Source organism: Larimichthys crocea, chromosome III, assembly GCF_000972845.2.
Source record: "Larimichthys crocea isolate SSNF chromosome III, L_crocea_2.0, whole genome shotgun sequence".
In the NCBI taxonomy this organism is placed as follows: domain Eukaryota; kingdom Metazoa; phylum Chordata; class Actinopteri; family Sciaenidae; genus Larimichthys; species Larimichthys crocea.
The window spans coordinates 48,566,423-48,581,840 of record NC_040013.1 but is presented as its reverse complement, the minus strand read 5'-3'; the positions used below and the strand labels follow the sequence as shown (position 1 = coordinate 48,581,840).

At 41.8% G+C, this 15,418-nt stretch overlaps 1 protein-coding gene across 3 annotated transcripts in view; it reads right to left on the bottom strand.

Annotated features, from left to right (window-relative positions):
* Window positions 1-2,866: 2,866 nt before the first annotated feature.
* Window positions 2,867-15,418, bottom strand: part of txnrd2.2 (thioredoxin reductase 2, tandem duplicate 2) — a 31,730-nt gene continuing 19,178 nt past the window's right edge. For 2 of the 3 annotated variants that reach the window (XM_010733544.3, XM_027277847.1), the window contains exons 12-17: window positions 9,773-9,909; window positions 8,620-8,715; window positions 7,916-8,008; window positions 6,363-6,434; window positions 5,838-5,935; window positions 2,867-5,227 (exon numbers count right to left, since the gene is read on the bottom strand). In XM_010733544.3, the coding sequence (XP_010731846.3) occupies window positions 5,104-5,227; window positions 5,838-5,935; window positions 6,363-6,434; window positions 7,916-8,008; window positions 8,620-8,715; window positions 9,773-9,909 (620 nt within the window). In that variant the 3' untranslated portion in view covers window positions 2,867-5,103. Of the gene's footprint in view, window positions 5,228-5,837; window positions 5,936-6,362; window positions 6,435-7,915; window positions 8,009-8,619; window positions 8,716-9,772; window positions 9,917-15,418 lie in introns of those variants that run through there. The other variant, XR_003462272.1, reaches the window with a different exon arrangement.

Genomic DNA, 15,418 nt, shown 5'->3' with positions numbered 1-15,418 from the left:
ACTTCAAGTGTGACAGGGCTGCTGTTACTGCCAACCTAAAATGTAACGTGGCCTTTGTCAATCTCAAGTATTTGCACAATATTCCCATACTCCACCTATGTGAAAAATCTATATAGCTTTAGGCTTTTTGAATACAAGTAAAAAACGTTGACCTGTTGTTGTAGCCTCAACAGTTTAAAACTGGTTCAGTGGTTTATACTCATCTAAGGCAGACTTTTCACATTAAGCCCTTTCATTTCAGCACTGATCTGTTGTACAACTAGAAAACAATGCGGTGAACAACTATCGAGTTCATTAATCATCTGTTTTGATGATTGTAGAAGATCGGACAATGATTAAGAGGTTATTAGAGGTGCAACAACTTGATAATTCCCGCACATCCAAATAGAATGCCAGACATGTCTTGTTTAGATTCAAACATCACAGTGTGTTGTGTTGCTTTCGCAAGCAGACCGCTTTTGTCCCAATCAGCATGGTTTGGCATGCACACACACACAAACACACAGTCCCTTTGTTGTATGCCGTCATCAAACATCAGCTCAATAAATCTCTGTGAAGCTTCCAGAGGTAATAAGACAGCTTCCTGTGTGGCAAAGGACCTGACTAAATGATTTAGGAGTTGAGGTTGCTGATCAGAAGAGCTTTCTTAGTGACGTCTGGGAATCCGAACCACAAACTATGACATTGTAGCACATCCTTGTTTCTCTTGGCCACAGGCACTGGCATTCTAAGTAAGGCTGCGGCCAGCTGGACCGGTCGACCTAGGCTAAACCCTAACCATAGCGCTACATCTAGCTCCTTTTCAGACACCCACATCTTCTCAGATAAAGGCCACTGTGGAAGCCATGTGTATTGAATTTAGACCATTCCTGAGGGTATCCTGTTCTTATCAGGGGTCAGATAAGCTCATTTCACAGGCCCTCACCTCTACTGAGCTACCAACAGGACCCCCACGCTGACAAAAGCTGACCTCTTCGAATGTTTCTCACTGTTTGGAGTTGAATGTTGAGAAGGGAGTGAATATCTTTCAGGAAGTTACATTTGTAGCAACATAAGAAATGGCATCTTTAGATTTTTGAAACAAACAAGGCTGCTTTGTACCTGAAGGAGGTTATTTAGACTGCAGACGATGCAGTTTAATTAAAAATGATTAAAATGCTACTTTGGATAGAAGAGTTAACACAGCTAATTACAGTTACAGCTAATGACAGGAAAGACATACAACCACCTTAACGTCCTTGTTCCCATGGTTGTTTTTGTGAGCCTACCATTAGGCTTAGTGCATGGCTTCAGTGGGTGCTTTGAGCTAACTGTCTTGAACTTGGGGGGCCAGGTAAGGGAAGAAGCACCAGACTCTAGTTTAGAGACTCACTTTGCCTTACCAGTCTGAGGGCCCCACTTTTTTTTTTTCAAGCCTCCTGAGGACCCCCTCCCAAGTTACCGCACCCCGTCCGGTCCCTGCAGGCATCTCAGGCTGACAGCTCTTGAGCCAGATACTGGCAGTACAACAGAGCAGTCATAATTGGCCCCTATTCATTTCTCAGGGATAATCCTCACCTAGGTTGAGCCTTTTCTGTTCCTAGCGTCATTTTTTCGCTAATGTTTACACAAGGTATGTATCAGTTTCTCCTCCTCCCGAGGCTTTTGCTCCGGCTGTGAGGCTGTATACCCAGCATGTGTGTTTTAACGTGTCTGAGGGCTCTGCTCTTCCAGCGAGGCTGCTAGAGCTCAAGACCTAAAGTCACAAAGGCTTTATGAATGTCTGACTCACAGACAACTGTCAGCGTTCAATGGGCTGGATTAAGATGGAGCGTAGAACCGAGCGCACCCTGACAAGTTGACATGTTCTACTAAGTGCATTTCAAGGTGGATTTAGCTTGTTTGCTCCATTGTGGAGGGACAGAGGAGACACAATTGCTAAATGGGACTGACTATTCTTTAGATAGCGGGTGAACTTTACTCCCGCTGTCTGGGTTAGGACTGACACCGGCTTCATTCTCAGGGTGAGTGAGGCTGCTGTGGATCCTGAGGAGGTTCAGGGGTTTCAGAGAGCTCTGTCCTTAACCAAACAAACACAGTGGAATTTCTGCTATTGTTGGTGCAGAGGTTTGAGTGACAGGGCTGCATAGCAGAGGTGCCTGTCAGCAGAAATGACTCCGGGTCAAAGTGTGACCACCCCTTGTGACACTGCTCAATATTAAGACTGAGCCATATATATTAAGAGAAACCTGTACAGATCCACATAGGTGCATATTTACATTGACACCATCAGCGGCACTATGGATTAGTTTTTTGACAGCCATAAGTCTTTCCATCGCTAATTTTCTAGACCAACATTTTAAGAAATACTTTGTTTTCTTGCAGAGATTATTGGAGAAGATTGATACTTCTCAATGGTATCTTTCATACAGTACCACCAGATTGCTTTTCAATAAAGAGTGGAAATAAGGAAACAGCTATCCTTGTTCTGTCCAAAGGTAAAACCCTAAATCCTACGTACAAATGCTTTAAATGAACCTTATATTTCACTTCGTTCAGATTTTCTCATCCAATACTTGACAATAAAAGAAATAAATGTTTCCTAAAATTTGGAACCATTCCTTTAACTACTTACAATTATACTTCACATGTAGCTGAATTCCATTTTTATTTTCTTTCTGTAACACATCTCTCAGTTGCATCTTTTCTCACTAAGTCTAAGCCTATATATTATTTTACAAAATGAACACCGTCCAGTGAAAATAAACCCTTTGCGCACGCACACGTGCTGCATTCTTATGTGCACGTGTACATATTCATGCAAGTGAACACACGATACAGATGCAAGCAACCGTGCAGTCACTTATGTAAAATACAGAACACTCAGTCAGTGAGCATCCTTAATTTAATGGCAACACAGTGTGTCATTATTTTACATATAAATTATGTAGTACAAAGCTTTAATGGAAAATTGCACTTCTCTATTTACAAGTACAAAGTTGGTGGCCAGGTGACATCAGGCCTGCACTCCCCAGTTTTGGGTTTTAGTGCAGGTCATCATTAGCTGGCCGACCTGAAAGTTGAACCCTGACCCCTCCCCCGGTGTGGCACAGCTGAGGCAAACTGGTTAAGTCTTGGGCCTGGAGTGACTGATCAACAACAAGATATCATTCAAATGAGACAGACACTTCATAAAAAGTGAAATACTATTTTGTGCGTATGAGCGGCCATACTGTGTATAAAATAACAGAGCGGCTGAGAAAAAGCAGAAGGGAAGTAGAGGGTAAAAAGCAAACAGACATTACAGTTACACTGATGGCCTCAATAACTTCCCTCACGTTGCCTTGGGCCCACCCTGAGGTCTCTGAAGTGGCTCGTTAAGCACAGGAACATAGACTCAATTACCCTGGGCAAACACGCCGCTACCGCTCAGTGTTGTGTTGGTTGGCTGCTTGGTTGGCTCTGTCCGTGCCGTGGCCATCCAATCCACCCTCCCTCCACCCTGTGCCCCCCAGGCCCCTTGCCGTGCAGCACTGCAGCATGTGAGCCCTCTGTGCTCCGAGTGATAGAGTCAAGCTGTTCCTGCTGAGCGGAGGTCAGGGTCCTTCAGTCAGCACCTCGGCCCTGAACAGAGCACACAGGAATCCCCCTTCCCTCCCTAACCAGGACTGAAACTCTGCTCTCTCTCCTCTGGCCCAGGTCCAAATAAACCTGGTACCTCTCTCTTTCTCTCTTTTTCCTTTCTCCATCTCCTGGCACACTGTCACTCCCCTCATCGAAATCATTAATCAGACTGGGCAGATTAGACTTCAAATAAAAATAAACTACGCCTGGCAGCCTTCTCTTAGGTCCCCCGATTTCTGTAGAAACCAACGTTATTGACAGGCCTTCTACTCCCTCATCCTCTTCTTAATAAACCCAAGATGTCCTGTACAGCCAGCAGGTTGAACATTCAGGCAAACTGTGGACGTCTATTACTGCTTTATTGATATAAACAAGTCTTATCTTCAAGGGTGATGACTCTTAAGGCCTAACCTGCCATCCATGTAAATACACAACAGATAACCCTTATCAGTTTGGCACCAACAAAGCCAGTCTGCTTTCAAACTTCTTCCAAAAGCACATATCTTTTATAGGGATTAAAGGGATTAAATGTGCAACCTGAATGTATTCAGGCTTATGTTTTATACAGTGACTACTTTATCCTGTCTTCCATTCTTGGCTCAGAAAAAAAGGGGAGAATTGGAGGGCAATAGTGCCACCTTTGGGTGAGGCCGAGTAGTACAGTTTCAGGAGAGCTCTGTTATCAGTGGATAGAGTTGCTCTGTGCCTGGGCCTGTAGCATCCACGCAACTTTTGACAGCATGTTGGTAGTCCTGCTGTACTTCTGCATTGGGATGAGAGAAGGGCATGGGAGTAAAAGGAATGGGTCTGCTGGGCCCTAAACAAGCCGAGGGCCCCCTGGCCAGGTCTTAGCTGGCTGACTGACAGGCAGCCCACCGACTGTTTGTGTGTGTCCATGGGAAATGGGGCGGTGTCGCTGCGGCGACGGCCCTGGGGCTATCCATCAGTGTCATGGGGAGGGTTTGTGGGGGTGTATGGTATGTGTCACCTCCAAGACTAATGGACAGGAAGTACAGCCGGAGAAACAACAATATTTGCAGAATATATACTCAGAAAAACGTTAGGGCTCGCTCTACAGTGCTTGTACGATTTCAACAAAACCCTGAGCACAGGCCTTAATCCTGATTGATGAGCCTGTTTATTTAAAGACGCTTGCTCTGTGGCCAGAACTCTCACTAACCTGATCTGTAGCCCTGTGCTTTCAGAGCATAAACTCACAACCTGCCTGTATACGGAGAGTCATAACCTCGGTTATCACATGATGTGTCAGTGACACTAACCTGGGCAGCTAGTGATGACCTCAAGGACTGGCTTATGAAGACCCTGTTGCACAGAAGGTGCAGCAAAATCTCGGAAAGCACTGTGAAACTGGTAGCCATTTCTGGGCCATAAAGGAGAGAGACGAGGAGAAAGAGCATGATAAACCCAGACTAAACTCTTTCTACTGCCATAGAAGGACCCTGTGTGCTCATTACTGTTCAGAAACCGAGGCGCTTAACCTCAGCAGCCAGTGACCGTGGCGTCCAGGCCGGAGCGCTTTGTGATGTTGACCTTGGTCATCTCTTCAGCAGAGGTTGGGTGGATGCCTACCGTCTGCGACAGGTGGGAATATGTCGCTCCACATCTGAAACACAGAGACACACAGTGAACTCACTCCTGCCTTGACTGATAACTGTATAAGTTAACTAACATCCTGTAATAAGTTTTATCATTATATCTCATTGCTCACTATCAGTTTGTCCTTCATATGATGTGTATCTTAAAAGAAAAGCTTAGGTCAGGGCCTGAGAAAGGACCTAGCTATAACTTGCAGCTGCTGTACAGTTCCATTAAGGCTTAGTTGCGATCAAGTTCAACACCTTGTAAGTCAGGTCTTATTAACTCTGTCAAATGCCAAAAAAAAGATCTGTGAGTCAGAACATCAATCCAAACTAACAACAGTCAAGTGTTCTTACTGATGCAATATATTATGTTCAGCATTTGACAAAAAAATGGGATTCCAGTTACACTTCCACATCTCCAAAAGCAGACAACTTAGAAGTAGGATTTGTGTATTTTATTGATGTCTACACTAAATGCAAGAGTGCTGAAAGAGAAAAGTAATCAGGGTCCATCAAATAATACAAGAATGTTTCATTCTGCACATCTTGGTGACTTTGAAATCAAAGCAACACCATAATTGTTGGATAGGACATAAATGCAGTTAAATAAAATCTAGGATTTATTAAACTTACTGAAAGCCCAGAGCAAAGCCCTGTGTGACTTCTCCAGCATTTGGACCTGTGAAGTGCAGACCCAGGATCTTCATGTCTCCACCGCGCTCACACACCACCTAAAGAGGTAGAAAACTGAACTTAATCAAAGGAAGGTTTAGTAGTAACTAACCCTCAGATTATTTTGATCTTTTTGAATAAATAATAAAGCAGAACATGGAGCAAATGGATCCCAAAGCTGGCTCAATAGACCACAGGTGAACCAATCAGTGGTGGGCAGGTTTAGCTGTCAGTCAAGGGTTAGACCATTGAGATTATTTACAGGCAACTCATCTAAAAATATTCTTCATACAGCTTAACAACACCTCACCAACCTGCTCCAGGAGACCCTGCTACTCCTGAACTTCAACTACATGCATGCACAAATAGTGTCGCACACAAACATATTGTGAAAGAACTAGATTATAAAATGTATTAAATGCCAACAAAGTCTGCTCTAAAATACCAAAAAAACTGATTAGTGAGAGTTCTGCAGTGTAATGTTACCTTTAAGTAACACTGGCTGGCATCACGCTCTGCAACAGTGAATTCCAGAGGCTTGTAGAAGGCATGGTAGACCTACAGATGTAAAAACAGGACAAATCATATCAACAGGAGATATCATATAAATTGTATTATAATGGTTCTCACTTCTGAGGAGTTTGATTTTTGCCTACAGCCAATCGTACTTCATAGTGATCTTTATTTAACTAGCAGATGCAGATGTTACAAACAAAATATATAAAGAGTTTCCAGCAGTGATGACGATCTCTCCATTTTTTTTACGGGCCGCTGCATGTTTGTGCACACTTTGGAAAGTGGTGTAAGTCTAAAACATCTTAAGGATGGTAAACGTTTTACAGACAATACAGCACAATGAGAGGTCCATTCATGTTAGAGATATATTTTGTTTTAGCATAAAGAAAATTTTTCATTCAGGTCATGGTCCCCAGCTAACATACTATTTGTATTTTGTTTAATTATGACCACATTTTGATAATCTCTTGCCATCAGTGCAGTGCAACACCTTACCAGCAGTAAATCAAACGCAATGTATAAAAGCACATTAAAAAGATCTACGCTAGCTCATGATAGTGATTGATTTCAAACTCCTCACTGAAAACGTGTGTAGCGTGTTTTATTCTACGGGCGAACGTGCCGGCACAAGTTGTGAGGGCCGTGCAGCTGTCGGGGGCCGGTGCTGCAGCTCCTTCTCAGATCTCGCCATGCCTGTCATCACCCCATACGCACCTCAATCAGGCCTCCTGCTCACCTGTCAGTCACAGCAAGAAGCCCCACCTCGCCGACTAGACCATTTATCAGCGAACTCATGCAGGTGTTGGCTAGCATCTGGCACCGCGCTCACATATGCAAGCATATAAAATAGAGGGCTGCACGCATTGTATGCTTGTGTCAATGTTTGTTTGTGGGTTATGGAACATTGTATCTTTTATGTAGGTTGATGGCAGTAACAAGTCACTAAGGCTGCCTTTGTGCATATGTGGCATGGAGACATTCATTTATAGGTGGAGAAACAAAACTCATAATACAACTGAGATACAGTCACAGTTGTGGCACAATGCTGCAGAAGTTCTATGTTGTTATATTAGAGTCATTTCTGACCACAAACATAATTCCTTCTATGTATAATGAGATTCATTGTTTTTGAGGACTTTTGAAGCCTGGTATACAGAAAGCACTCAGATATTGCTGTTTATTTACCTTTATAATGCATTAAGAAAAAATACATATCTCATAATATCATATGACAAAATATTCTGTTTTAGTGATTTAGTTATGAGTCATTTCACAAATTGTGGGCTCTTAATTTGCTACATGCCACTAACACTGCAAAGTTATAGATTCACTCTAATGTGGCGTTCCTGGTGTGTAATTAAAATGTCATGAACAGATTTTTTAATCACTACATTTTCTGTATAGTAGTAAAAGTTGCAGTATATTTATATTGAAATTCAAGATACAATGAAGAAACTACCATAGGAAATTCTAAAAATATTTAGAGTTGTATTACAGTGACACATCCACCACATGCATCTCACCTCTATGCCGTCTTTTCCAAGCCTCTTCTCAGCTTCCTCTTCAGATAGACCCACACAGCCATATTCGACGGGGGTAAACACCGTCGTGGGCACCTGACACACCCAAACACAGAAAACGAATTGATTAGCTGACAGATAATGAATGATAATGAATCATAATTAAATATTGTTTTCACTCACTTTTTAAAGCAACAATGCTAAATCACTCTATTGTTCCAGTTTCTCAATTTTCCTGTTTTTGGTCTAAGGTAATAGTAAATATATGCACTGGATTTTGGACTATCGAGCAGGCAAAAGACTTGATGACCCTGGGGCTGCGATATTCCGATATTTTATTAACTAAATGATTATCCCATCAAATCTAGAAAGTGACTGACAATGAAACATAATTGCTAAGTGTAACTCTAACAGGGTTTTTGATGGTTTCTGAACCTTATTCCGGTCTGAACGTTGACACACATTATTTTTATTCATTAAAATACGATCTAAGTATACATAGGATGAAGAATGACGGCATTTTGGAAAATGCTGCTTTGTTTATGCCATGACAAAACACCAGTTGTGATTAACCTCAAATTAAACAGAAAACAATAGACTCAAAAAGCCACACAGATAAAAACTGTGGAAAGATGAAGGGAAATCAGCTTGTGTGTGTGTGTGTGTGTGTGGGTGTGTGTGTGTGTGTGTGTGTGTGTCTGTCTTACGTTGTCATAGTTCATTAGCTCAGTGCTGTGACCGGCCAGTCTTCGGGCCAGAAGCTTTCCAGCTTTAATGGCTGTTGGGGTCAATTCAGGGCGACCCTAAAACAAGAGACAATTGAATTCACTTCAGTATCTCTGCCCCTCAAACACTTTAAATCTTCAAGCCGCAAATCATTTTAAAGGTTTGTTGACCTTGCGTAACTCAAGTGTGAAGTTTAAACCATTTGGTCATTGTCGGTGTAGACACAGTGTAAACACAAACACACAGACGAGGTGGACCGTGAGTGACATACTGTAAGTGCTAAACATTTAAACCACCTAGAACACTTAAAACAGTCTGTGCTTTTTTGTTTTTGCCTTTATTGTACTGGATGTCTGCCAAAACAGACAAACACATCTTGGATACGGACACACACGTGCACACACGTGCACACACGTACACACACGTACACACACGTACACACACACACACACGTACACACACGTACACACACACACACACACACCTAAAAGGTGCAGGAAACAGTAAGGCTGCGGGGCAATTCTGAAAGCATGACGAAAACCTGTTAAATTACCACTGCACATCCTGTTGTCCAAAACATCTCCTGCACCTCTTATACATAATGTGGATGTGAGCTGTGGTATTCCAGTAACTGTCATTCGTCATTATAATGAATTTCTTGGCACACTTTTCTGAGAAGAAGAAAAAAACAACAACAAAGCACTGGACAAATTGAGATATCAACCATCCTGCTTAGAAAAAAAAAGAATAAAAATGCCTCTTTGCTGCTGTGATAAATGACAGACAGATTGGAATGAAGAACGAGTCATCAAAGCGAACTGCCAGTCAAAAAAAAAGAGTGCGTGTGTGTGTCTGTGTGTGTTTCATGAGGCCTGGGAGGCAGGAAGGAAACACACAGCTGGTTGCTGTGAAAAAACAACACTGACATTAGGTGCAGCAGGTAGAACTAGTATTAACATGGCTGGTTCAGCTTGGAACACACAGTGGCAATGCCAGTGTTTACATGAGGGCTGGTTAGATTAGCCTTACCTAATACTCAGTCTTCTGCCAAGTACTGTACAGGAGGTATGCACAAATAAATAACCATGTTTACGTGTTTCTGCTGTCAGTGTGGTGTCTCTTCACAATACCTACCTCGCCAATGTCACCAAAAGCATAGATGTTTGGAACAGAGGTGGATTCGTCAGTTCCCACAACTATTTTTCCCGTCTCCTTGTTCAGTTGCACACCAAGCCTGTCCAGGCCCAGGGCTTTGGTTTCAGGGGCTCTGCCTGAGGTCAATGGAAGGAAACAGCACAAGGAGAATATTCCATTACATGAATTCAGGAGAGACAGAGGTGTGGGAGAGGAGAGAGGCTCTCTGTACTGTGTTCATAACACACCCTGCGTGAGAATTTCAGGCCTCTGCTGCCCATCCAACACAGAAAACAAAGCAGTACAGGAGTTATCAGAAACTACTACTGCAAAGAGGGGGCTGTCTGTACAACTACAGTAGCATTCAGCACGAGAACAAAGAGAGAGGACTTACTAAAAACTAAAAACTCTACTTTCAGGACTTTCATCAGACTGTCTTGCATGATAAGAACAATAAAACTGGCTACTGCTGCCATTTACCTGCCATCAATCGATTAATTGTTTTCAATTATTAAGCAATAGGACTTGGACTCTTGATATTTGGAATACTGCATACCATGGCCACCAGCTTAGCACCAGCTTTTAACATACTAATATTTGCTAATTAACACATACTGAGCTGAGGTTGATAGAAATTCAGGTCTTTGTTCATAAAGAATGTATTTCCCAATGTATTTCTAAAACTGAACTAATGGTAGTGCTAGATGAAAAATCTGGATCATCATGTTAACGTCATGGTGACATTAACGGAAAAGTCAGTGGAAAGTCTTTAAGATTCATCCCCTGGGGACCCTGAATGTCCAATTTCATACAATAGTTAAATCATAGTCAAAGTGGTGGACAACAAAACAAGCAATTAACTCAACAATTACCACTTTAAATAAAAAAAAACAAAAAAACACACCAAACAATCTTCAGACAATTGTTAAAGCACAAATAGCAGAGTTAGCCTTAAAATTAGCTTTCATTTAGAACTCTTCAGTCAGAAAACAACAGCATCTGGCCAGCTGAGAGAGCTGAGAGGAGGGGAAACTGATGAGCAGCTGGGAATTGGTATCCCATCGACCCCAGAGACACCCCAAGGTGTGATTTTTGACACTTCCTGGGGGACGGCTGACTGATGCTGTCGACACAGAGTCTCTATGGTGATGGTGCATGGACCACTCGCAGCCCCCCTCCTCTCCATAGCTCCTCACAACCTGCCCGGCTAACATAATAAACACCCAGCCCTGAGCTACCCATGTAGATGCTATCGGACAGCAAAAATAACAAACCCCTGAGACCCTTTTTCCTGGCTGGAGCCAAAGAACAACGTCCTCCGCCTCATCTCAGACCAGGGGGGCTACAGGGACCTGTCTAGTGCTCCACAACATGGGTGGTTGAAGGCGATGGAGAACACAGAGAAGGAGGAGAGAGGGGAAGTTGGGCAGTCATTTCCAATTCCCCAAAGCAAGAATTCTAAATATTTTCATTTATCTGTCTACGCTCATTTAGTCAGCATATACATGTCATTCACTAATTGACCTAATTTCTAAAGATTTAGTGTAATTTAGATATTTACATTTTGCTCTGCTTTTGCAGTGAAACTAAATTTAAAAATGTAGTTGTCAGCTGATTGTGTTTATTTATGTATATAATGTATAATCATCATTTTATTTAGCATCCACAACGGTTGTATAAACAGTTAGTAAACGTCTTAATAACAGCTGCAATCACATAAAATATAGATTCATACTTTAATATGAAATCTTTTTCACCCATTTCATCATTTGTTATTCACATTAATTGATTTATTATCAAGTATTTATTCATTTATAAATACTGGGAAGATTTTTTTTGGTTTCGGTCAAACTATTATTTCCAGGGTCAAGAATGAACCTCAACACTTCATGCCTTCATGAGTGAGTTTGAACCTTGAATTTATTGTTTGATACAAACTTTTTTTTTTTAAACACACTGTAAGATGTGTTTGTGTATGTATTGTTCAATATATATGATTTCAGTGGTGTTAAGAGTGTGTCATCAATTGTTTACCTTTATACACCAGCTACAGTTGCCTCATAGGAGTTATAACTGATGTGTTTCTTTAGTCTGGAGTTCATGTCCCATAATGGTCTGCATCCTGTTGAGACTTTACCTCCTTGACATGAATACATTTTAGCAGCTTTGAAACATTAAATATTTGATCTTCTCTGCTTTGAAAACATTCAATATTACCACCAGTTACTGCAAGAATATCAATATTACCCAACAAAACCCATATCAGTAGGATCTGACTGGTAAGTATAGACTTTCCTTACATATCTAGCCTTCCTGTCTGTAGCTTGTCACTGCTGTACTGTAGCAGCGACTGCAGCTCCATTGTACAGCAAGGACACAACAACAGCAGGCTGGCTGATAAGCGATATGGTTGGAGCAAAGACATACATACACACACATTTCAGCCCAATACAAAGTCCAATCTGAACAAAGCCTGTTGTGACATTAAGAGGAAGCCTCTAGACTGCTAGGCTAATTAGCCATAACAACCCTCCACAAGCTGTAATGAGAGCTGGATACTTATCTGATCAATCAAATGAACAAAGACAAAAGAGAGGGAAGAGTGGGGGAAGAGATCGTACAGGATGCCAAAAATTGATTACATGTTCTATTTCAGGCCAAAAAAGATTTTAAGATGCAAATTGATAAAGAGCTCATTAGCTGTAAAAAATATCAAAGGAATGGGAACTCTTTGCATTATGCTCACATCTCTGTTTCAGACTGTCTGAAATCAAAAACGAGCAATGTGCATTCGGTTTGAAAAAGGTGGTGTCATGTATCTCTGTGCACCAATCCGACTTTAGAAACATTTGAATCAAAATGTGGTGATCAAATCAGACCCACATAGTCCTGTCTAATCTATATATAACCTAAAGGTTTGAACTGTTGCTTATTTACTGCTTTATATAATGAGTAACACTCAAATATTTAAAACTATTTTTTCAGGGGCTTTCAAAAGACTTTAGATCAAGTCTAGATGTTGATTTAAAAATGGACATTAGAGATTTACAGTTAAAGTCCAAACAAGATCACTTCAGTGTTTAATTCTACACTCTTAAGTGTTCTTGTTAAGTTGTTTTATCGTCCACAAACAAACAAAAATGCTTTAACTGAGGGTCACAAAATAGTAACAATAATACTGAATCATACTGTATTCATTATTAGTTGTTGTTATTTTATATACTACATTTCAGGGAGTATTTAGTTTTTAATGCCTGTAGATGATGTTCTTGCCCAAAAATCATCACTATAATTTCCCCAGTTACACAGTTGCAAACCCACAGAAGAGCAACATTCAGGGATGTTTCCAGTAAACTGACACAGACAAACGTCCTTTAAAAAAACAACAACTAGGAAACATTTTGAAATGAGTACTGCAGAGCTCAATGAGGAGGATGTGCCCACTGCCTGCATGCAGAAAGGAAGTGTGGAAATGTTCTGTTTCCTGGTGTAGGTCTGCGAGCACACCTGGACAGGGGAGCGGCCATGAGGCCAGGAAGGAACAGGGGAAAGGTGGAGGGGAGGCCACAGGGGCGTGGAGAAGGATGTGACAGACAGTGGTGATACTGTCCTCCGGTCTGCTCTGGCCTTTAATAACTCCGCAGAGGCCTGGGATCCCTGCATGGCCCCTAGTGTAAGGTCACAGTAAAGGGAAGTGGCCTTGTACTCATAACTCCTGCACGCTCACATCAAAGAGCAGAGGCCACGTTCTTACTGGTTCTCACTAACTTGTCGGGGAACAAAAAGCTGTCACGGACACAACACCAACACGAGAATACTGCTGCTGGAGTTACAACTATTTCGGGAAACGCCTTTAATATGTAACACCGTTCAACATAAGATGAAGGAACTAAAAGTTTTGGTGATTAGACTGGTGGGGCTATTGGACAAACAAATAAAAACAAAAACTGTAAAATGTAATGTCAAGATGATAAAAACAGGCTAAAAATACTATATTATTATATTATTACTAGTTTGTTGCATGGTGGATTGGAATCAAAAATAATTTGACTGCCTGGTGGTTTCTTTGCTGAGTTTGGGTGAGAACTTTCCCTCTAATGAATATGGGAAACATAAGGGATGCAGCATCTCACACATGTCAGAAAACCTACTGATACATGCACTCAATGCAAATGTCATTCTCACCGACAGTCTCATGTGGAGACGATGTGGGAATTGTGTCAGAGGAGGGAAGAACCAACGTCATCTCAGCTGCAGGGTCACGCACATCCTTGTCACTGTCACACGCATGAACCAAGAGAGAGGACTCTCTCCCCACTCCCTCCCACAACACTCGCATAAAGCGAGTCCGTCAGTCAGGTGTAAAGTGAACTGGAAAAGCCTGGTAGTCAGATTTTCAGAAGCACTGCCTCGTCTTTGAAAGAACTCAACACAAATAAACTAATGGCCCTGACGGATGTCCCCTCCATTGTTACTCATACTGCTGGTGCAACGGGAGAAGTGACATGATAGAATAGAGAATGGATAGATGAGAAAGAGGAGGAGGAGGGCTGGCGGTAATGGCAGGCAGAGGGCCACGGGCAGGGATGGCAGTGACAGATGCGGGGTTGGTTTCCGCAGGGCTGGCACGGGCAGGAAGGCCCAGAGAGGGAGAACAAAGAGGGGAACGCGGTGACCCTGTGCCTGGGTGCATCCTGCCCAGTCCTGGCCCTCTCTAACCAGAGAGCTAGCAGTGGGTGATTAACACTTCCCCTGGCCATTCCCATCACTCAGACTTTATTACTTTGTTTTCAGCCTTGATTCCTTTTGCTATCTGCTGATGCTGCATTCTATTGAGGATGACAATGAAATTGATGGTGGTGAGGAGACCAGGCTCACCAGTGTTTCATTTCAGGGAGATATAGGATATGGGAAACAATGGAGGTAAAGGACTTTATTACCATACCATTACTATCACTGTGACTAAATGTAAAGTTGCAAAGCAGATTTAGTAAATATAATTCAGGCTGTTGTTGTCGCAGGTGGCTTCATAATTAAAAAAGGAAAGTACCAAACAAAAAAAAATTCAGGCTCAAGCATCTGTCAGAGCTCTTCTTGGAGTAATATCAGGTCTCAACTGCAAATGATTTAATTTTACCGTCAATAGAGACAAGTTTCAGTGAATTCTCGAGTCAAACAGGACAGTTTTGACAATTTTCCTTTCAAATCTCTTAATAGACCGTTTTTACAGCAAAGTAGGACAAAGCACAGGTGTAACTAATAACTGACCATGTCAAGCCATGTCATTGAGTGATTAAATGTAATATCATCGTTAATAGCCATGTCATTGAGTGATTAAATGTAATATCATCGTTAATGTTTCGATTAATTTATGATGATATAGCAAAGGTTTGAGCGCTGTGCAAAAAACGCCTGACACTCGCCCCCCTTCTTTATTGGTCAGGGATTATCAGATACAAACCGCAGTTCCTCAAACAGCCACTTGAGGCTGGCTACAGGTTAAGTTAGTCTCCGTAGCCCCTATGGTAAAATGTCCAACTTCACAGCAGCATAAACATGTTTACTGCCTGATACAAAAACATGGTATTGGTCTCTCTAGATAATTTCCCTGTTCATTTTTAACTCACTTGTTCAAATTATATTAAG